Source organism: Anser brachyrhynchus (genome assembly GCF_964034855.1).
Source record: "Anser brachyrhynchus genome assembly, chromosome: 17".
Lineage (NCBI taxonomy): Eukaryota > Metazoa > Chordata > Aves > Anseriformes > Anatidae > Anser > Anser brachyrhynchus.
Genome location: NC_137710.1, coordinates 2,822,824 through 2,845,819, shown reverse-complemented (window position 1 = coordinate 2,845,819; position 22,996 = coordinate 2,822,824). Strand labels below are relative to the sequence as shown.

General features: G+C 52.5%; 1 protein-coding gene and 1 long non-coding RNA gene across 2 annotated transcripts in view; one reads left to right on the top strand and one right to left on the bottom strand.

Annotated features, from left to right (window-relative positions):
• Positions 1-1,800: 1,800 nt before the first annotated feature.
• Positions 1,801-4,708, bottom strand: LOC308179406. The gene is made up of 2 exons (XR_013940350.1): positions 4,585-4,708; positions 1,801-3,552 (listed from the first exon to the last, which is right to left on the bottom strand). It is a non-coding gene; the product is annotated as an uncharacterized lncRNA (long non-coding RNA).
• A 4,603-nt stretch (positions 4,709-9,311) lies between these two features.
• SETD1B (SET domain containing 1B, histone lysine methyltransferase) overlaps positions 9,312-22,996 on the top strand; it is a 49,323-nt gene continuing 35,638 nt past the window's right edge. The window contains exons 1-6 of the mRNA XM_080559449.1: positions 9,312-9,986; positions 10,323-10,477; positions 10,929-11,027; positions 11,499-11,769; positions 14,984-15,096; positions 17,818-18,993. Of these exons, the coding sequence (XP_080415575.1) occupies positions 9,614-9,986; positions 10,323-10,477; positions 10,929-11,027; positions 11,499-11,769; positions 14,984-15,096; positions 17,818-18,993 (2,187 nt within the window). The 5' untranslated portion in view covers positions 9,312-9,613. The remainder of the gene's footprint in view (positions 9,987-10,322; positions 10,478-10,928; positions 11,028-11,498; positions 11,770-14,983; positions 15,097-17,817; positions 18,994-22,996) is intronic.

Genomic DNA, 22,996 nt, shown 5'->3' with positions numbered 1-22,996 from the left:
GTCCCAATAACCCTGAAGATGTTTGTGACGCTTTTTTACATCCCTTACGCAACACGGCAGGAGCTTGGGATCGTTTAGCGCCGCAGGAATCGCTTCTACACACTGAGAGCAGCAAGTCTGCCCAACGTGCTGGCAGGCAGCGCGCGGGCAAGAGGCAGGACAGCGCGCAGGGCAGGATGCGGGGCAGCTCCCAGAGGAGAGATGGGGAGAAAAGTAGCGATGGCGTGGCCGCACTGGAGACTAACTTCAGTTAGGCATTAGCAACGGCCTGCCCCTCGAAGGTTAAAACAATTAAAGTATATGGAAAAGGCATTTGAATTTAAGACTTATAGAAAAAAAAAACACGCACAAAACCACAGAAAAGCTAAAGCAAGTATAAAAATAAATCAGAAGCTAGGCAAAGGTAAGAGCAGAGCCTGCAGGAATCCCGTCTAAACAAAAGGCAGGGGCTAGCCAGGGAGAAAACCCCAAATGGCAGGGGTTGAAATGCAAAACCTACAGAAACCTACAGTCCATTGAGAAACATGAATGATGCTGTTGTATTCCACACCTCCTTTTCCCGGGTGAAGCTGTCTCCACGAGGTGAAGGGCAGTAATGAATCAACCTCCTTTTCCTCTCCCCCCGTATTTTCCTATTCAATTATTCACAGGCCGTGCAAGTTCTGCTTTATTTCCCCTCTCCATATGCCGCACTCCCCTCCTGTTTTTTTTTTTTTCTCTTTTTTCCTATTCCGAACCGTGCATTTGGCCTCTCTCCCACTTCTTTCTCCTCGGCGTGTGCCCCCTGCTCTGCTAAGATCTGCTGCCTTTGTAACCTCCGCTGTGCGCATATGCTGCCTCTCCCTCGCCCTCCCCTGCTCCTGCTCGTGGCCCTTCGCGTCGGGGTCCCGCGAGCCAGCCAGGGCAGAAAACAATCAGAAAACAATTCCACCATGGCCGCTGCTGGCTCCTCTCCGCTCGATGCAGGGGACCCGGTGCTGCTCCCTTAGCACAGCTGATTGGTGGCGCAGCGAGGCCGGCTCTGCAGCTGCTTAGCAACTGGGCGCTGCTGCCATGCAGGCGGGATGGATGGCAAGGCATCCACTTCCCCGCGTCCTGGCCTGCTCGGCTGAGAACCGGGGCTGAGCTCCCAAACCTCCTGCCGAAAAATAAATCGGGACGGGGATCCTCGCGCACTGATGCAGGAGTAACAGCAACAACGTCAAGGGCAAAACCGCCTTTTATCGCATGTCGTAGGTTGTTTGCACCGCGGCAGTTAGAAGGAAATGCTCCGATTTGTAAGCTGAACTCCTTCCATTTGATCTTTGTCGTCGCTTTGCTGGCTGTAGCGTTTGGTGCTCCATCACTTTAATCAGACGTCCCCTCGGTGCCCTGCGTTTGTTAAAAAGGCTCACAGGTCTCCAACCAGCATCGCATTCAGGCTGCTTAATGACAGGTGTCCAGACACACGAGTATTTTAATGCATAAATACCTTCTCAGGTCACTTATCTCTGTCTTTGTGTGCTTTTGATGCAAACTCTGTGAGTGTCAGAATTTTTTAAATGGTACATTCCTTTTTTTTTTCCCTTTAAAAAACCATACTGTTTAGGCCGTGAAGCAATGAAGTGAAATGTTTAGTAATTTGACAGCTTTAAAACATTGATTAGAATTGCCAGCCTTCTTGATTTATTTAATGATTTCTGTAAGCATGAAAGTACTCCAAACAATAACCGGTTGTACATACTGATGGGATCACGGGGTTTCAATAGCAGCTGCATTTCAATGGCAAGTAGCAACACAAAACATTCTGCAAGTCAGGTGTTGAAACAGCTTTTTTATTCTTTTAAAGCTCAAGAATGATTAGATCTCTGAAAGCACTCACTACCTATCTTACAGAGGTGGCTTTGTCATAATACTACCAGAAATAAAATGAACAGATGCAGTTTAAAAGAAAAAAAAAAAAAAAAGACAAAAAAAACAGCCCTGGCACACATCCAATGTGTCCATCAAAAGTTGTATGGATCTTAAAATAACTGTTTGTTCCCCTGTTGGGTGTGAAGGTATCCCTCTTTGTACCCAGGCAGTCGAAACAAGACAGCAGACCAGCACCTCCCCGTTGTTATTCAGTACGTGTGTCCCGTGCATCCTCAGAGCATGCAGGCACACAGGTGACATCTGTCAGGAGGTTGCATATTTTGGCTGAGAAATCCCCTAGCCGTCTGATCTGCCGTACTTAGGAAGAAATTAAAAATGTCATCGCCAAAAAAAAAAAAAGCCCTGAACAGGCAAATACCCAGGCCGTATTCCTCCTCGATGTTCTTTCGATATTTTTAGCCTGGTTTCCTAAAATTAAGTCTAATGTGACTGTGTAGTTCTGTGTCATTTTCCCCCACCTTCTTCCAGCCTCCATCAAATTTGGCAGTGGGTGAGCAGCCCCAAACACGTCTAGGTCTTGGAAGAGCAGCTGAGCAGAGTGGTAGGGGCGGCAGCGCGGAGCTGCAGGGGAAAGGCAACAGGGCTCAGCCCGGCAAAGGGCACTGCCAGGCCCAGCTGGCCCCTGTGCGTTTCTGCTTGCTCAGCCGAACTGGAAGGTGAGTCTGGGGGATTTCTGCTGCAAGTCCACAGGGGCAGAGCTCCCTGAGTTTAGCTGCTGAGAGAGAAACTGAAGAAGCTTCCGGGTTAGGTAATAAAGGTAGTATCACTAGTAGGAGATGTCTACAAGAGGGCTGATGTGCCATACATACTTCAACCCCTGTGAAGTATTTACGTGATTATGAGTAGAGAATATAAAACTAAGACGGCGTGATCACATGGAATAAAATCCATCTAACGACGTCTCAAAGTGCAGTAGTAATCACCGTGTCCTACAGCTGTTATCTTTCGTTTATGGGTCCTGCAACTATCTGGTTTGGGCCCCGTGTTATTTAATAGCTATGCTTTAGTCACCAGGGCGGGCGCATGCTGCAGCGAGCCTCAGGCTCCCTTCCAGCGCCTCAACTGGGCTTTCCTCCCACGGAATGGGTGCGGCACGGGATGGGGTAGATCAGATCTCCTCCTGACTCAGTATTGGCAAGACTGAGGCACGCACACACCTGGAACTGGGACACTCCTACAGCAGGGGCAGAAGGAGCGTTCATCAATGAGCTGAGAAGAAAACTTGAAGTAATTACATGTCCCCTACAGACCTGGTTGGTAACAGCAGCAGCAGGATGTATAAAAAAAGGCCACTGCAAGCAAGAATGCTAAGGACTGCCCTTTTCAAGTGCAAGGCCATCGACAGAACAAAGAGCAGAAGCTGATGGGATGGGGATGCTGTCCCAGGAAGGAGCAGGTTGGATAGCATTTTAGGAGCCGTGCAGGAAAACCAGCTGAGCACGGGCTGGAGCAATCCCTGGATGTGTAACAGAAACCTCAGCCGAGCGTGCTGGCGGCACCGGGTGCCAGCACTGCTGAACGCTCTGTCCGGTTCCAGGTGCCCAGATCAACATGGGAAGAACTGGAGAGTTCACAGGGAAGCGCAGTGGCAGCGATGACAGAATCGGTAAACCCGGACCCGAGAGAAGCTCTGCGAGCCTGCAAAGGGAGCACTAAATGCTCGGTTACCAGTCTGTACACAGCTACACGAGGACAGAAATCTGGTAACAGAGCACTCAGTCCAGCAGACAGACATGCAGCAGCGCCCAATAATTGAAAGCAGAAACTAGACAAAACTCAGTTTTAAAAAGGTATCTTAATTTCCAGTCTGTCAGGTCGATTTTGATAGAAACAATCTGCCAACTCTTACCTTACTCTCTCTCAGATGCCATTTTAAAATTAAATTCTGATCTCCTTCCTAAGACATGGGTATGCTATTGTTAAATTCTCTCAAATGAAAAAAAGCAACAAACTCCCAAATATCTTACGACCTGCATAATGCAGGAAGTCTAACCAGATGAGCCTAGGTCCCTTTTGTCCTTTATAAGCTATTAATCTAGTCTGCTTGCACAAGCAATGGATTGTGACATGCAAACCTTCGATATAAAGGATTCTGTGTACAAGCCAGTCTAAAACAAAACGCTGTAAACAGTCCCGATCATTGTTTGGCAGAGCAGCTGCATATTTTTTATTTCACTTTGCCTCTCGATCTAATTTGCTTTAGTTGCAACACTTTGCCAAAGAAATTAAACAACTTCTTATTGATAACAGACACTAAAAGAATTAGCATAAGAGTTTTCGTCTCAACAATATAGGGGAGGGACGCCGCTGTGGGCAAGAACAAACCCTGCTGCTTTAAGAATGTGCGTAGAGCCACCACAGGCCATTCGGAGGAAAAAATCTTTTTTTTTTTTTCCCTTTCCCCTGAAAGATCTCTTTCTTTCTCTAAAGAGTCTCACGCAGTAAACCAGGGTCAATCTAACTCGGTATGAAAGTCTGGTTTGACCTTTCTGGGATTTAAACGCGCTGTACCAGAACACTCAGCTTTTCAGATACGAGCTTCAGCCATTAAACCACCCACTCCGGGAGCGCAACTGGTCTCAACTGCCTTGGTGGCTTTTAAACTACACCGAACATTACAGTCATTTAGAAACCCTGAAAACGTAAAGAAATTTTTCAGTTCAGACTTACAAAAGCAATTTCCAGCAGTGCTGAGGACCCACACCATGCACTGGGGCTGCCATACCCCGCTCGCCGCCCCAGCAGGATCTGGCCCTGCCAGCACCAGGCACCAGCTCCAGGACGTCCAAATCTGAGCCGCTCGCCGATGGCAGCATGGGGACACCCGTCCCCAACGGGGACCGAGCGCTCACCGCGATTACAGCCCTGGAAAAAGGCACAGGAAGGTGCACGTACAGACAAAGCTGTCTGAGCTCCCGCAGTATTATGGGCTGGCTGACTTGTTTTGAAGCCCGGGCTGTGTTAGGCAGAGCCAGTTTGCTTCAGGGTTAAATAGTCTAAAACTGAGGTTTAAGTTAAAATGCAGAGATTGTTAATATCCAGATATCTACTTAAACGTCAGCTTAAAATCCCAGGGAATTTAATGGCCGATGCTGTTTAGATCGGCTAATTTTCTTAATCGCTTTACACGTTGATTTAACTCGTGATGCAAGTGGTAAAAAAAAAAAAAAAACAACAGTTCAAAATAGGAAATAGAACACCAGAAGCCACCCTGCCAACCCAAGCACGGCTCCACGCCGTGCTCTGATCGCCGTGCTGCCAGCTTCGGCCATTTCGTCCCATGCCGGGAGGCCGAGGCGCTCCCCACAGGGCTGCCGGGGGGGGCTGCTGGCACCGGGGGGCACCGGAGCCTGAAGGGAACCCGTCTGCGAGCAGTTCGGAGGGTTTGGTTTTCCTTTTTTTTTTTTTTTATCTTCCTTTCCTCCTGGTGGAGATGTGTTGTGTTGTGCAGACAGGTTTGCTGCTTGCTCCGAACTGCCTGGGGTGCGGGGAGCACTGAAGACCGAAGAGGGGGGTGAGGGTGGGAAGGGGAAGGAGAAAAAAAAATAGAAAAAAGAAAAGAAAAAAAAAAAAGAAAAAAGAAAGCGTAACCTGACGTTGTTGCGAAATTACCTCCTTGGCAGGGCAGCAGGGCTGGAGCCTCGGCACGCAGCACGGCACGGGTTTAACCAAAGCTGCGGGGCCCGGCGGCACTTACCTTCCTCACCTCCTCACCTTCACCTTCCTCACATCCTCACCTCATCTTCCTCACCTTCCTCACATCCTCCCCTTCCTCCCCCCGTGGCAGCCCCAGCGGCCAGGCCAGCCCCGAGGGGGGTTTGCTCGCTCCCCTCCCGGCCCTGCCCTATCTCGTTTTAGCATGCAGTGAAGGACACGGCGCAGCTCCCCGCCGAGGCTTACGAAGCTCCGAAAGACAAAACCACCAGAACCCCACGCCTCCGCCCGAAGCGAGCTGCAGGAAAAGCTGCTTGGGATGAAAAAAAAAAAAAAAAACCAAAGCCAAGGATGAAAAAAAAAAAAAAAACCAAACCCAAGCACAACAGGAACACCTCAGCGGGGCCATGGCGGCCCGGCAGCGAGCCCTCGGCTGTGGGCGCCTCAGGCCGGCCCCGCTCGGGCCGGGCCGGCTCCTCCCTGGCTGCAGGCGGCAGGAGGCAACGGCAGCGGCCGCAGCGGCTCGGCGCTGGCGGGGCGAGGGTGTGGGGAAGCCCGGGAGAAGGAAAAAAACAACCGAGGAGCCGTGTGACGAGCGGCGGCCGCGCTCCCCCGGCACGTTGGCGGGGCGCAGCCCGCTCCAGGCGGGGAGCCTGGCGACGCCGCCCTGCTCCTCCCGCGGCCAGCTCATTTGCCTGCCTTTCTCCCCCCTCAGATTTTTTTTTTCTTTTTTTTTTTTTTTTAAGCAGGAGGAGGTTGTTTGTTGCTCTTTTTTACCCCCCCCTTCCCCCCCCCCCACTGCATTAGGCTGCTTCCATCTTTCGGTATTTATAAAAAGCGAGCCGCAGGCTGCGGCTGATGGGGGAAGGGAAGCAGGCGAGGGGCGGGCGGCGTTATTTATAGGCTCCCAGGGCTTTGCCTGCATTATGCGAGCTGCCTTTGTCCTCCCCGCCCGGCCGGCCGGCCTGGAGCCCCGCCAGCCCCGCCGCCTCCCCGCTGCTGCAGGGCGCTCCCCGGCGCGGCCATCTTGTGCGAGGCAGCCGGGGCGAGAAAAAGCCGCCGGGCGCCCCGCTCCCTCCTCGTCTTCGCCTTCCACAACCCCTCACAAAAGCCGTGGGGGAAGGGGGGGGGGGGGCGGGAAAAAAAAAAAAGAAAAAAAAAAGCCGTTTCCCTGCAGTGATCGGGACGCGCAGAGCCGGCAGGCAGTGGGGGAGAACCCGGCTCGCCGCCGCCCCAGCCCTGAGGAGAACGCGGCGCTGAAGGAGAAGCCATGATGGCGGCTACCCTCACACAACATGGAGCGCGACCGGGAGCGCCCTGCCCGCCGCCAGCCGCCCCTCCCGGCGCCCCGAGACGCGGTGCTTCCTCAGGCTTTCACACAATAAAACCACCAGACTTCGGCGGGGAGGCCATTTCATGGGCTGGGTGGCTGCACTAAAGCACAACTGCTGTGAATTACCAACTGCGTCACGGCTCTCCAACTGTAAAACTCAGGCTGCAAAGGGTCCCTCACTTGGAAGGCAACTCCCTCATTTTGGATTTACTTCCAGACCTCATTTTTCCCCCTCTCTCCAGCCCACTGACTCTCGGTATGAAGGATTTTACAGTGCTTTTCAGTGAGACATCCGCCATTAAGACTCACCGTCCTGAAAAACAGCCCCCCCCACCCCATTTTGTCACTTGCTTTTTTTTTTGGTCGAGCTTCTGTAATTAGACGGATAAACATGTAAGGGAACCCTACCACCACCACCACCACCACCTTTTCGCCTTTTCAAAAATCAACCTCAGTAACATCTTACGGTTCACAGGCAGACTTTTTTTTTCCTCTTTTGTGCGTTCAACTGAACAGCCACGTAATGCCTGCAATGGATTCACGGCGTCTCTCCGCAAAAAAAAAAAAACAAAAGCAGGGCTGCGGACAACCAAGCGCTTTGTGCAGAAAGAGAAATCTCTCCCTGTGAATAGAAAATTTCAGATGTGCTGTAGATGTATCTGAGGAGAAGGACATCGCCACCGCTCTTAAGACGACCATTAGGATCTTTCGCCCAGGACAATAACGTTAGCCGCACAGGCCTGGTCTATATGTTTCTCTGCAAGGGCAAAAGGGTTTACTTACCCGCGCACCATAGTTGAATGCAGCTCTGAAGGTGAAGTTGTTACGCTTTTTTTTTTTTTTAATATGGCTATAAATATATATGATCTGTATCACCACTTCTCTCATAAGTTTGCAAGTCAAAGCAGATCTTGTTGAGATAGTTACGGATCTTTATATGGCAGTGGTCTAGCATTAAAAAAAAAATCAACCGAAAAGCAAGCTATAGAAAACGTTGTCCAGCTATGTTGACTGACCGTACGCAGCGAGGAGTCCTACTCGAAGCTTAAATCTACGTTCCCGTGGCAGATTTACTCTGTACATAAAAAGGACGCTCAGTGTTTTTCCACGGAGCACGCAGACGCTAAAAATGCTCTCCCGCATAATTTTAGGCTGCGTATGTTAGTGTGAAAACACCTGGTTAACAGTTACTGGTTGTAAACAGCTTTAAGAATCTCTTAGGTAGATATTTTGCTTTAGAAGTCAAATATTTCAAAAGCATAAATTGGTTTAGATAAACAGACAAGAACATAGAGACATGCAAATGAAGGTTTATAAATAAGGACCACTTCAGTAACATTAACATGAAAACTACACTTAGCAAGGACAGAATGGATTGGGTACTTACAATGTAAGGAAAGAGAAAAGAAAGCTTATAGTAAGATTGCTTTTTTTTTTTTGCCAGAATTCAGTATTCCTATGTCTATATTTAAAACGTTACCTTTAAAAGCACCAGAGGAGTTAATAAAAATGGCCAGGAATTGAGTGTTTAATACAGGAAATACTTTCTAAAATTTATTGTTCAGTCATCACAAAGCTCTATAAAGCTTCGGAAAAAAAACCAAAAACCCAAACCGAACAACGAAAAAAAAAAATCATGTATTTACTTTTTTTTTTTGTTTTGCGTTCAAAATTGTTACTGCTGACAAAGGGTGTGCCGTGACCTAGTTACACAAGACAAAGATGGATCCCGATTCATAAGGGAAAAAAAAAAAAAAAACAAGATTTTTTTTTTGGGGGGGGAGAAAAAAAAAAAATCTTCCTTCTTCAGCGAGCTCCTCTAAGCCTGCTGCCAGACCTTAAACACCCCCCTTGGGCGCTCCTGCGGAGTGGATTCAAATGGAGGATTCCCCCTTTGTGGAACAAAGGAAAAAAAAGCCCGGAGTTGGCCACGGCCGCCCCGCCGCAGGAAGATGGCCGCCCGCGCCCGTGGCCTCTCCTTAGCTGTCTGCTCGGGGCCGCCTTTAGCGCGCCGCCTAAGAACGCGAGCCCGATGCAAGCCGCGCGCTGATTGGCCGCCGCCGCCCGCCGCCGCTCCCCAGCCAATTGCCCGCCCGCGGCCCCGAGCTGCGGCCCCGCGCCCGCCGCCGCCGCCGCCCCGCGCCCGGCTCCGCGCCCCCGGAGGGGGGGGGGGGGACCGGGGAAAGAGGGGGACCGGGAGGCGGGGGGGGGGGCACGGGGCAGCCGCGCGGCCTTTAAGCCCTGAACAAAATGGAAGCTCGCCGCTGATTGGCTCCCGGGGCTTTAATAGGCAAAACCGGCCCCGTTTTGTTTTTTTTTTTTTTGCTTTTTTTTTTTTTTTCCTCTCTCGGTGTCCTCCCCCCGCCGGGTGTCGCCGCGTTGTGTGTGTGTGCGTGCCCCCCCCCCCCCCCCCTCCGGTCTTCTCCATCCCCGCCCCGGCTTCGCCGAAGTCTCCCCAAAGTTGTCCCCACCTATCGGCCCGTCTCGTTTAGAAACGCTCGGCGCTAAGGTAAACGCAGCGGGCAGATTCCACGCTGCAAACCCTTCCGCGCGTCGCGCCGGGGGCGGGCAGCCTCGGAAAAAAAAATAAAAATATAATAAAAAAATATTTAAAAAACCAAACAGCCCCTCCGGGGGGAAGCGAAGAAGGGGGGGGGGGCTCATGCCGGCGGGCAGGGCGGCGGAGGGGCGGCCGGGGGCTGCCCGCCGTGAATGTGCAGGCGGCGGAGGGCGGCTGAGGCGTTCGCGGCGCTCGCAGCGGTGAATTGTGGGAGGCCGCCGCCGCCAGCAGCGAGCGCACACACACACACACACACACACACACACTCACCACACACACACACACACTCACCACACACTCTCACACACACACACGCGCGCACAATATGTGGTGGCTCGCGAAAACGGGAGGCAGGAGCCTGGCGGGCAGCCCGCGCCGGTAACCGGCCCCATGTGAGGCGGGGGAGCTGCGCCTTTCGCCGCCCGGAGACGCACGGTCGGCCGCCGAGCGCGATGTCTTTCCGAGACACCAAGGCGGGGGAGAAAGCCAAGCACCCCGAGGATCATGGCAAAAAGCAGAGTTCAAGTGAGATTCGGGCTTTTTTTTTTTCTCCTTCTCCTTCCTTTCCCTTCCTCCTCTCCCTTTCTGCCTCTTGTCTCGCTGGGGTGGAGGGAGGGGGGGGGGGGACCCGGCTCGCGATTCCCCCATTTTAGGGCTCGCTTCGCTGTGGATTTCCTCCCTGCCTGGGTGTGTGGAGCGGGCGGCTCGTTTAAAAAAAAAAAAAAAGGAAGAGAGGAAAAAAAAAAAAAAAGGGCTCTTTGTTGGGTATTTTTTTTTAACTTCACGGTTTTCTGGGTGTTTTTGTCTTTTCCCCTTCACCCCCCCCCCCCCCCTTTCCCCTCCTCTCGCCCCCCTGCCCAGGTTGGATCAACGGAATGGAGAACAGCACGCAAGCCAGCACTTCTGTCGAGAAAAGAAATCACCATTGGAGAAGTTACAAGTTGATTATTGACCCGGCTCTGAAAAAAGGACAGCACAAACTCTATCGCTACGATGGGCAACATTTTAGCATGCCGGTGAGCGGAGGGGAGGGGGGGAAAGGGGGGGGCTGTGGTGTTTCCCCCTTTGTATCGTGCCCCCCCCCCCCAGCCCTGCACGCCTCACCCCCTGTCGGAGCTGGCATTTTGGGGGCTGGGGGTCTCCCCAGGTCGCGGTCACCCCCCGGCACAGCTGAAGGGGGGCCCGGGGGGGACAGGCACCAAAGTTACCGCCACCTGACACTGTGCATTCAACTGTCAGGAGCCCGAGCAGGAGCCCAAACCTGCAGCTTTCTTTCTGTGTTTCCAATCCGTGTGCATTTCCCAGCAGTGTTGCAATTTGACACGTGTGTGTGTATGCGTGTGTGTGCTTTTCCCTTCCCTCGAGACAGCCCCTGCTTCCTTGGGGTTTATGTTTTTGTTTTATTTCTGTCTTAAATTTCAAGCACTGTTGTTGTCGGTTTTGTGCTTTTTCTCCTCCTCCTCCCAGAACTCGGGAATCGCTCCTGTGGATTGTGTCAGGGATCCCCGAATAGGGCGAATATGGACCAAAACTAAGGAGTTGGAGCTCTCTGTCCCCAAATTCAAGGTACTGCCCCGACTTTTGGCTTTCGCTTTGTATTCTTGTTTACTCGGGAGTGTAGCTTGACTTCCAAACAGTTTAATGAACCGTTTAAATGACAGTCGTCTCCCTATTAACATTATTATTCAGCAAACCGTTTAACAATAATCCTGTTCTATAAAGATAACAAGAAATCCATACATCTGTCTAACGAGATCCCTTGGACGTTTTGGAGCCGTGTCTTGGGGGGCTTCTCCTCGGGTTGGGGGGCAGCAGAGGGGGGCTCTGCTGACAGCACTGCTCCGACCGGGGCGCCGGCTCCGGTCAGCGGCTGCGGGTTCATCCGTTCATCCCGCAGCCTCGGAGGCAGCTTTCTTTCCCCAAAGTTTGCAGGAGGCTTTAACCCTCTCCCTCCCGTGCCATCCCAATGCCCTCCTCCGTGCTCTTTAACGCCGCCGGTTATTGTTACCGCATCCCCCCCCTTGTGCCCTCTTCCAGATTGATGAATTTTACGTGGGGCCAGTGCCTCCCAAGCAGGTCACCTTTGCCAAGCTGAACGACAACATCCGCGAAAACTTTTTGACCGACATGTGCAAGAAATACGGCGAAGTGGAAGAGGTGGAGATTCTCTACAACCCCAAGAACAAGAAGCACCTGGGCATCGCCAAAGTCATCTTCGCCACCGTCAAGGGTGCCCGGGAGGCCGTCCAGCACCTTCACAACACCTCCGTCATGGGCAACATCATCCACGTGGAGCTGGATACAAAAGGTGAGGGGCACGTTTTGGCCTGACGCGGTGGCGGTTCGCAGCGCCCGTGCCCTGCCTCTCCCCGAGCAGATGCGATTGCAGGACCGCAAGGGCTCGGCGATTAAAAATACGGAGGGAGCGCCCCTGTCCCCCCGCGTGCGTGTCTGGTTTCTGGGCCCTTTGCAAGTCACGTGGAGCCAAATGTGTTGTCAGTTGCTAGGAGACAGCCCTGTAATTTGCAAAATGCTGCCATCCTGCCGCCCCTGCTCCCCCAGCACCCGCCGGCTGCGGGGTCCTGGCCCTGCTCAGCCTCCCCCCGGGGCTGCCAGACCCCCCTGGCTGGCAAAGTCTGGGCTTTTGGGCAAACCTGGGGGTTCCTGGCGCCCAAAGCAGGGGGATTCTGGCTGTGGCAGCGGGGCTGGGTGCCGTCCTCCGCGTGCCTGGCATTTCATTGATGCTTAGTGGTGAAATCCCGGCTGGCAGCAGAGGAGTGCACAGCACTTGACAGCGTGAGTGTGCGAGTGAGTGTGTGTGCAAGTGTGAGGCTGTCTCTTAAAGCCACAGGAGCCCCGCGTCCCGCACGTAACCAGCCCCAGACCTGAGCGCTGGGGAGCCCATAAAGTTTCTGGGAGCGTGGAAACGCTGCGTCTTACTGCTTTCTCTCTTCTCTTTCCTCCAAGCCTGTTAGTGAAAGACTTGGCTAAAATGTGCCCCAATCTTAAAAATCCTCTGCTGCTGAAGGGGTGTAGACATAAACACGGTGCAGATCAGTTGTCACTTGTACTTACTCCTCATTGCAACCACGGCACTTCCAGCTTAAAGCAGACTTGCTGCACTTTTTCTTGGGAAGAGGACATTGTTAGCACCGTTTTCTTCCAAAAGAGAGAAAAAAAAAAGGGCAATGCTGATGTGTTTGTTCTGTATGACATGGTTTCGACAGTTTTGTGTACAACCTGTGCAGCAGCCGGTATGCCACACGTGGTAAGAGGGTGTAGTAGGACGTTAACTGACGTTACTGAGCTCCGGTAGAGGAAAAATCACAGCAGCACTCTAATATTTTCTCTTGTAAGCTAACCTTGGCTTTACAGACGTGTGCTTTGAAATTCTAATATCATTCGATTCCACAGACAGGCTCTTCCCCTGCTTACTTGGAAATTTGAAGGTTAAAATTCCATTGAACAAAAAATTAACCGTTTGTAGTTTTAATAATGCAAGCTACCGCAGGCTTATAGGTAGAGAGATCTCAGTGACAGGCATTTCAAACGAGCTGATTGTACTACATTTCTCCTTGTTTTCCTCCATTCATAAACTACTCACAAGTCTCGGACAGACAGCTGTTCAAGAAAGTTAGCTGCCCATCAGGGAAAAGAGGGCTTTTTAAGCTTCTGTTCCTTGGGAGAAAACATCAAAATCTTAGTTTTAAATTGCATTTTTGTTTTATTTGCCATCTGTGTGCTTCTAATCTGTTTTTTTTTTTCTTCTGCAAATGTATCGAGTTGGCTCTAAAAGAGTAAAACTGTCAGTGTTTTATAAGCTGACAGAGTCAAGTGAAAATATTATTCCTGAAGTAGCATTAGCAGGTTAAGTCATTCTTCATGTATATCTGCCTGTATGTGTGTGTATCTGTGTATATATGTATATATATACATTTATATGTATTTCAAGCTATATATATTATCCCAAATTTCTTTCTAGTATTCAGCTTTCCAAGAGCATGGTAGAATTAATGGTTGGTTGAAAGCTTGATTTTTGTAGTCTAGCGAAATAAATACGAGGAGCAGAAGTGTTTTATCTGTCTGACCTGATCACAAGCCTGGGAATCTGGAACTAATAATTCCAGCTCCCTAATCTAAGACGGGCTAATTTAAAGCAACTTCTCTGCCTCAGTTTGTCCCGCAGGATGGACACACTTAATAATTACCTGGCCTTGGAGAAATAGCTGAGAGTAGTTTCACATTCATAAAGCTCTTTGAAAATGAAATTGTGACTTTTATCAGGGATCCAAAAGGAGTTATGAAGCTTTCTAACAATTATTTTACATTTATTTAAAAAATGGTTTTAAAGTAAACCCAACACTTCCGTATCCACGACGCTGTGGTTTCCTGGGGGTGTGCATGTGTTAATAATTCCAAGCATTTTAGGCCTTGTCTTGAAGAGATCTATTTTGTTATGACTTCAGCTGAACTTAAGCAGTTTACATAGTTGATGGTGTGGCTCAAGGCTTTATGAAATGAGATCTGAGAACCAAATAACCTCATCTACAGCATTTGTTCAAGATAAGTCAGTCCTCTCCCTGTGCAGCATCAGGCTGTGGGTGCTTTGCTTTCACATTGCCCGGGGTGATTTGCAGGCAGCTTGGGGTTCGATCCTGCAGCATTAGCCAGGGAAGTTGTGCTGGTCCAGGGGAGTTCTTGCCTGAGTTCATGCTCTGGGCTCAGGTGCTGGCCCTGTCCGTTTTCCTACGTATTCCTTATCTTCCAGAGCAAAAGCCAGCAAACAGTCTTGGAGTCTGGTTCTGTTCCTTTTGAAGTGGATGACAAATTTCTAGCCGACTGCAAAATAAGTAGGACTGGGGTTTTGTGGTAATGAAAAATCCAATTTTAAGAACTGGGTCTTACCTAGAGTTCAGAGCTGAACCGGGAATGAAAAGGCTGAGTCTCAGTAGCGATATAAGGGCCGTTTTGGTTCTCTAGCTTTTATTCTTTGAAGGATGCCATGGAGCACACCTTTGACTAGGGGAAAAAAGGATCAGCCAGTGCCTTTTTGGAAAAGCACCGCTAACGGTTTTGTCCTTGGCTTTCCCAGGCATCGTGTTTGCGTTAATAGCAGCCAGTTTCTGCTAGCAAGGTGGGTTGCGAGAGCTTTCTGAAGTGGCTCTGGGTGTTGGCAGAGCCTTGTCCCTTTGGTGAGAGTTTCACTTCTCAAATCTGCAGACTATTTGCTTGGCACGTTGGAGGGGAGGGAAAGTGGTGCTCTCCAAAAAGCATGGTGAAGAGCAGAGCTGCCAAGCAGACTGAGAAGGATTTAGGAAACCTCCTTGTCTTGGCTTGAGAGAGGAGCGTCTGACTTTGCTTGCCCTGCAGATTATTTAGAAACGATCCCTACAAACCTCAGAGGTGATGCTTGCTCCCCCGTGGCAGGGATGTAGCAGGGACGTGCAGATGCCAGGAATACATATTTTTACACAGGCTACGTTATTTCTGTTCATTAAACTCTCCCATTGTGGTTTGTGCAGGTGAAACCCGCATGCGGTTCTACGAGTTGCTCGTTAATGGTCTTTACACTCCTCAGACCCTTCCCGTAGGCACCGAACAGGACGCATCGCCAACTGTGAATGAAACCCTCCAGGTATGGTTTGCTTGGCTTTTTTTTTTCTGAGAGTAGCATTGTAGAAAATTCTAAACGAACCCTTCATTAAATTTAGCTTTTTAACACTATTGGTTTAGCTTCTTTTGTCCCGCCAGTTTCAGTGGACGTTACTACTCCCCATTTAAATACTCCTTGCTCCTAATTGCCATAGCATGTGTAACTGCAAACACAGTGCACGTGGCCAGTCTCTGAGCCCGTGTCTGCATAGCGTGGTAAGTGCTCTTTGTATTTCTGCATGGAAAATACCTGCTGAACCGACAGCACGTGCCCTGTTAATGTTCGAGATTCCTGCAGTTAAGAGGACGGATCGGGTCTGTCCCTGAGATGAGATTATTCCCTTGAAGACAGGGGGAATGATTTAAGTGGTACATTTGGCCTGGTGTCTGCAGTAGGTAATCCTTAGCGCGTGTGCTCCTCAGCCGTAAGGGGGGAAAATACCAAATCTTGAATAGTGGCGTCAGTTCTCCAGAATCTTAATTAGTCACTGGGATCAATTTTTAAGAAAAGCAGCGTGCAAAATTCTTGGGTTCTCTCAGTATTTAGGGTACGATTCTCTAAAATGGGTTTGTGCAGGTAACTGCTCCCCTACAAACCCCACTGGAACGAGGGGGGTGAAGGGAAACGAAGCCTGTTTGCGTGGGGTCACCAGCCCCCTTGGCTGATCTCAGTCTGCTTTGGCTCTGATCAAGGCTTGGGAACCCATTTTAAGGCATCAAGTTTTCAAAGAGATTTGGCAGAAGTTTTTGAAACTTTTAAGTATAAATTTCTTTTTTCAACTTCTTCGTGCTCTTAGGTCTCCTTAAAATGCCATAATTTCATTAATCTTGTAGTCAGGTGTCTTCAGGACAGATTAAGAGATGTGCATTGAATGTGAAAATCCCACTGATCTGAAAAAATAAAATCCTCCTCTTAGCTCACTGCTCACCCCTATGGCAACAAGGCAAGGCCCCTGCATCTCTTAACAAAATCATAGAGGCTGATTCTTCCTTACCTCCCAGCCAGGTGGTTTTTAGGGCAGAAGAGGAACAAGTAATGATTTTGCGCTGAGCAGGGCCTGGCTTTGCTTTTCTGCCCGTTACAGCACATCCCAAATAAAATTGGCCAGATTTGTTCACTACTTTTTCAGGGTTAACAGCAAGATGCTTCATTGATGGTATCCCCCAAGTAATCCCTACTGTAATTAAGATAGGTTCTCTAGATATTGTGTTTGTATATTGTATTGTTATCCTGAATTGATTTTTCCCCCAATTACCACCATAATTAGTGCTTTGTGAGTAACTTTTAACTGTTTGCATCTCGTTCCTGTCACTGGAACCTGCCAGCAAGCTGGTTTGCTGTGGTAGTTCAGTAAAATGCTCCCGACGTTAGCTTTCCCCCTCGTGCAGAACAGCAAGGACCTGACACATCTGCGAGCCTCAGTCCCTCCCTTGAGACCGTATCCAAACCCCTCCTGGAAAAGAGCTCACGTCCCCACGAGAGGTGCGGAGATGTGGGCTTTAGCAGGGAGCACGATGCGGCTGCTTGCCGAGCAGCTGAGGAAGAATCCTTCCTGATGTCCACGTGCTCGTGGTCCCTAGGGGCCACACCAAGAGCAAGGCAGCGTTAGGTGAGAGCTCGGCTGGGGTTTGCGGTGCTGGCGTGCGATAGCAGGTCGTTTGAAAGGCCTCTGCACCCGCCCGTGCTTGGGAGAGCGGCAGCCGGCCCGTAGTGTCACCACGTCGGTCGGCATCCCGGGGTCCTTTAGGGGAGCTGGAGCTCAGTCCTGCCTCTCCTGCTACCAGGAGGAGTCTCCGTGAGCTCTGGCTTTGCTTTATAGAAAATTGATTCTGGCGCTGATGTTCAGCAGGGCACTGTTATGACTCAGCAGTGTCTGAGTGGGAGCAGGGCTTCTCCTAGAAACCCCCTGAATGTGCCTGTGAAGTGAATTTCAGAGCAATTACTTGGCTGCTCCGTCGGCTTGGAGGGTTTCGGTTTTCAAACGCCATGTTCAGTGGTGCTCTACCTGAGCATTGTCTTTGTGCAGGGCTCACGACGTATTTTTAGCAGCTGGGAACTTTTTCTTCCCTTTCTGCCTGTAGCCTGCTCCTTCGCTGTTGCAGAGGAACGTTTGGCAGAGAGGGCGGTGGCGTGCAGCTCCTGCGGCTGGACCAGCCCAGAGCCCTCCTGCCTTCAGCAGGCCTCCGCGTTCAGTTTGGGGCTGACAGAGGGGTTTGACTGCAGGTTTGCAGTTTGCTGGTTTGCATGCTTTGATTTGCTCACACAAAAAGTTTTCTGAGATATGAAACCATCAGATTATGTCCTCAGACTTTGCAGTTTCAGTGCAGGATTTTTATCATTCCCTCCTTGCCGTGTCGACGAGCTCTATGGAGTTGCTAGAAATCTAAAAGTAGCTGCATTTCTGCGCGTCTTCTGCTCACCTGATGCTCTTGGGTAGAGCTTATAAAGGATACTGTTTTATCTGCTTTCTTCCTTCTCTTACAGACAAGTTCCTCTTTGCTTGCCTTTTTCTTTTTAAATTAAAGGGAACTGTTCGTAATGGATAATGGTTTACGTTTTCAGCGATGCTATAACCTATTTTCTTTGCTATGGAAATCAATTCAAACTCTCAGATACTCGTGTTCTCCGAAAACCAGGCGGATTAGACAAATAGCTTTTAAAAAGTGTGTGTTTTAGGTGCTTTTCTCTTTCCTGTTTTTGTAGTTGACAGATTCCCTGAAACGCCTGAAAGACAGCAACCTTTCTTCTGCGGGCTCCTCCGTCACCCCGAACAGCAGCACGCCGTTTTCCCACGACACAGCCTATTCCAGCTGCCGGCAGGACACCCCGAACTCGTACAGCCAATTCACCCCGCAGTCCCAAGGCACGCCTCACACCCCGCGGCTAGGGACGCCGTTTTCCCAGGACTCCACGTATTCCAGCCGGCAGACGACGCCGGTGTACCACTTCGGGCAGGACAGCGGGTACAAACCCCGGAGACACGAAACCAAATTTACGGATGCCTACAACCGCCGGCCGGGCCATCACTACGTTCATAACTCGGCGGGTGTCTTCCGAGGGACGGAGCATCAGTTCGGCACGTACAAATCCCATCCGCAGGAGCCCGTCCAGTTCTCGCACACTCCTCCCCTGAGCCACTCTGGTTCTTCGAGTTACAAGTCTGCCTTCTCTCCCTACCAAGCACCAGCCGTGTTCCCCCAGTCCGAGGAGCAGCAGTTTCCCCAAACTTCCAGGGAGACGGAGTACCGGAGACCCGCGCCACCTCCCGCAGAGATGGTTGTGGAAAGCAGCGCTGCCACGAACATTGATTTTGTGCCGGTGAAGGAGAAACCGGAGGAACCTCCGCCCTTGCCAGATTCGAACTCTGCTCCTGAGCCGAGCGCACCATCCTTCTCTCAGACCCCAGAGAGGAGCGAGACCCCCGGCACCCCCACCATGGAGTCTGAAATGCAGCATAACAGTTTAGACTCAAGGATTGAGATGCTCTTAAAAGAGCAGAGAACAAAGTTACCCTTTCTTAATGAACATGACTCGGACACCGAGGTCCGAATGGAAGGTAGCCCCATCTCCTCCTCTTCCTCGCAGCTCTCCCCAATCCCGATGTACGGTTCGAACTCCCAGCCCGGTTACAGGGCTCAGACACCTTCCTCGCGCCCTTCCAGCACAGGCCTGGAGGACATTAGCCCCACGCCGTTACCCGACTCCGACGATGACGAGCCCATCCCTGGGACGGCTTCTCTCAGTCAGAATTCCAGGGGGACGTCGGAGGCCGGCATGACCCCCATCGATCAGCTCAGCAGGACCTCCAAAGCCGAGCCCTCGGAGGCTAAAGAAATGGTGCCTGGTGACCAGACCCCAACGTCCGAAAAAATGGATGAGGTAAGTGAGCTGGGACCGAGTTACGAAGCTCCGGACCTGGGCACGGAGTTGCGCTTATGTTTTTTCTTTAGTGTCGTTCAGAGCGTAGGATTTTCTGGTGGCTTTTTCTTTTACTCGAGGCAGCTGGAAACGAGCTAAATGTGACACAAAGCGATGGTCTTAACTTGCCCATCTCCAGGTCTCTTTGTTTCTAGCAGCAGCCTGCTGCAATTTATAGCTTCAGGAGAGCTCGAGGGCTGAACAGGCCCTGGAAGTTTGGCCACTGCTCACGCTGCGAATGTCCCGAGCGCCAACAGACCCTTAAGCCACCAGAGCGGTTAATCGAGCGCTTTCTGCCGTCGCTCTGGTCTCTGGGTGTGGGGGTGTGCGTGCACACACGCTTGCTTAACGGGGCTTTCGTGTTAGGCCGGAGTCTTGGACGTAGACTTTGTGACAGCTCTGCAGCTATTTATGCCGTCTGCCTGGAGCAGGGGGCGGTTGCTGGGCTTCAGTGCTCCCTTCGCTGGGAGGGAGCTGCCTGCCGGGGGATGCGCTCCCCCGGCTCTTCCAGCAGCAGAGCCGAGCTTGCTGCCTCTGCTGGGGCAGTGGTGGCCGAAGGGACAGCCAGAGCTGAGCGGGGTGGAGTGGGGCCAGCAGGCAGGAACGACGTTTTGTGGCGTGTCCGTTTGGGACCTCTGCGCGAAACCTGTGAGCGTCGCCGCAGCGGACGTGTGGGTCCTGTACGGCCGGGCCACGGAGCAGTCGAAACAGAGATCTTCCCAAATGCCGGAGCCTTTCTCCCCGGCGTTTAGGGCAGTAATGCAGCAAGTGCGACTGCTGTCCCTGGCACACGAGCGCTGTGCGGTGAGGAGACCTCAGCCCTCCGGGAGGTCCGATTCGGGTAAATGCCCCGAGCGTGAGAGATCAGCCTCGTGTACTTGGGGGAGTTTGCTGGGGTTCACCCGGCTCAGTGGGTTTCTCTCCAGGGGTCCATGGCTGTGAGGTTTTCACCCCAGAACTGGCTGCGTTTAGGGGAGAGGGAGCTGCTCCTGCAGAGTGCGGGGCGGGAGGAGAGGCCCGCAGCAGTAACCCTGCCTGTCTGAGGCTCACCTAGGAGAAAGTGTAACTGCGCTGGATAGTTTGTGTTTTCTCCGTGCCTTTCCAAACCTGCCTGGCCTCCCAGTTGCCTTTTAGTCTTCGAAACAATTCGGTTGTTTGAGGATTCCTTCTTCATCTGGGCTGGCCCAGGCTCCCCTCTTGGGAGGCACCTCGTGGCCGGTGGGACCTGGTGATGTGTTAATTAGGAACAGGGCTCTGATTCCTTAAGCTTGGCCCGGCAGGCTGAAGAGGGGATGCTCTAACTTGTTAAAACCCAGGAATAAATAAAACGAGGAAGGCTTCCGTCCTCTCCTCGCCGTTCCGGGCTTGGCTCTGCCGTCCTTACTCTTGCGCAAGAGAGTCGCGGGCGATTGGGAGCACATTTAGGAGGATGGGTGAGTGCCAGCGTGGTGTGTGGGGTCAGGCGCCTTCCGTGGCTGGGATCCGCGCAGGAGGACCAGCCGGGCTGTCCCGCTTGCAGGTTGCGATGTGGGGCAGCGGCGTGCCGACGTCGGTCCAAGCCCGTGCTAAGCCTTTGTCTCCCCTTAACGAGACGCCGGTGTCAGAAGTTCACGCCGCCGGTGCTGCGATACCCCGCGGTACGATACCCCGCGGTACGGGTGCCTCGACCCTCGCGAGTCACAAGGGTGGGAGCGGGGGGCTCCGGGCGGGTCCCGCTGCCTTCCTCGTCTCCGCTCCCTCCCCGAAAAGTTGGCTGCTTGTTGTCGGAGCTGTTTGTTCAGCCCTCCTCTCGGTTACAAATCGCGCTAAGCTGTTCCGGCGTGTTGGAAAAGCTGCCTGCGCCTTCCGTTGCTCCTCCTGGTGCACTGAAACCATCTCCATGTGGTTTTGCTTCCTTTCCCCGCCCTTCTCCCCCACCCCCAAAGGTTTTTTTTTTTTTTTGCTTCAGAAAAAGGCTCTCCTGGCTTCCCTCTCTTTTGCTGAAGGAGCAGAGCCGAACGGTGACTTACCGCAGGCTGAAATCCGAGCTGCAGCTTTGCAGCTGAGCCGGAGAGGGGCACGGAGTGTGTCGGAGGGCTGGGAAGCTGAACCTCCGGCCCCGGCCCGTTGCGATAGCACCGAGCGGCTTCCAGTCCTGCGGGGACTCCTCCGGCAGAGCGGAGGGGAGGCAGCCCCGAGCGTTTCCAGCGGCTTCGGCGCGGGGAGCCGGGCAGAGGTGATATATTAGAGGAGGGAGGGCTCATTAAGTGTCACGAGGAAGCAATAAAGGGCAGAGAGTTCGAACTTCTTTGCTTCATATTCGGCTTTTGGAGGGCCCGAGCAGCCCCTGGCCTGCCCCCTTTGGTGGCTGCTCCAGCTGGGAACGTCTCGGGGCCCGCAGGGACAGCAGCGAAGCCGCAGGGAAGTTTTACTTGAGACAGCAGCGGCGTTTGAAGGACCTCCTCCTGCCCCCGTCAAAGCAAGCAGGATTTCTGTCAATGACAGCCGATACAGTCATGTTTGTCCTGGAGGTGAGGTGCTGCCAGATCGTCAGGGAAGGTGACTGCCCGTCGGTGGAGAGGGGACGGGCAGGCCTGGCGATGGCTCTGCTTTGTCGCACGGGACCCTGGAGCCTGGTTTCCAGACCCGCAGTGGTGCTGCGAAGGCAGAGCCAGGCTGTGGCCGAGGAAGGGCCCCCAGCGGCGATGCGTCGGCGGGGAAAGCGCTGCTGCGTGGGGTGAGGGGAGAAGAGGGCATCCCTCACGGGCAGCACGACCTGCCAGCCGGGAGGACGAGGCAGGGAGGGCTTTTCAAAACCTAAAAGATGACCAAGAAGGGAAAACGAGTTGTGCGGTTATCTTAATAAAACTTGGGAGGGTAGCAAAGTGCAAACTGCCCTTCCCGTGTTTCTGAAGGATAACGAGGCAAGAATTAGGATGATTTCTTCGTCGTGGGATCTTTCTGTGCCGCTCCAGAAGTGCAGGGGTTAGGGAAGTGCCGTCTGACGTTTTGACATCCCATCTGAGCCAGGTCTTGTTTTCGCTTGGCTCGGTACAGGAAGAGGCCCTGCCGCTGTGTGCCGGGGAGGGCGGCAGGATTAGAGCAAGTCACGTTGCTCTGTATCGATGGTGCCTTTCATGTTTCAGCTCACGAACGTATTGGTTTGTGCGCGTAGCCTGCGCGTAACAGGAAGGCCGCGTGATCAACGGGGGTATTCTTCCAGATCTACAAGTCCAAAAATGCTTTCTGATCAGGGATCAGCAGCCTCGCGTCTTCCTGGTGCTCCGGCTAAGCACCTCCTTACCGCGGTGGGAGGGCTGCCTCGGCCGTGCCAAAGAGAATCGTGAAAACAAAGATCCTGAGACACCGACGAGGTGCGAGCAGTCCTGCTGTGAAGTTCAGGGGGAAGCCTGGACGCTGAGGAGCGCGCAGCAGCCCTACAGCCACCTGGAAGCCGCTGCTGTCGCTTGTGCTCCGCGCCGGGCGGCCGTGGTGGCTTTGATGCCGTGCGGGACGCCGAGGTGCGTCCTACGGGACAGCACCGGCACCGCTGTGACGAGTCCTCGTGTGGTCACGGGCAGAGCTGGAAGAAATCCCTGCTGAAGCGTCACACCGTCCCTGCGGAGCGCGGGCAGGACGCGATGACACCCCTCAAGACACCCGTCGTGCCCCGGACCTCCCCACGCTGCCGCGTCCCCGTGCAGACCTGGCGGCGTTGCAGCACCCGGTGACCCGCTCCCCTTTTCTCTCGAGCTCCGCTCCGCCTTCCGTTGTCAGCAGCGGGCGAGAGGGAAAGCGGCGATGCCTCGGCGCGGCGAGAGCAGCCCCGGGGGTTTCCTCGCCAGCGGTCCGAGGGCCCCTTCGTGGGCTGCCGAGCGCCCGAGGGATGTGTTCAAGGTAAACGGCGGAGAAGGCAGAGCCTGGGAGCGGGGAAATCGGATCCCTTGGTTTCCACAGTAACTGTGCGAGAGCCCTCGTGCCATCA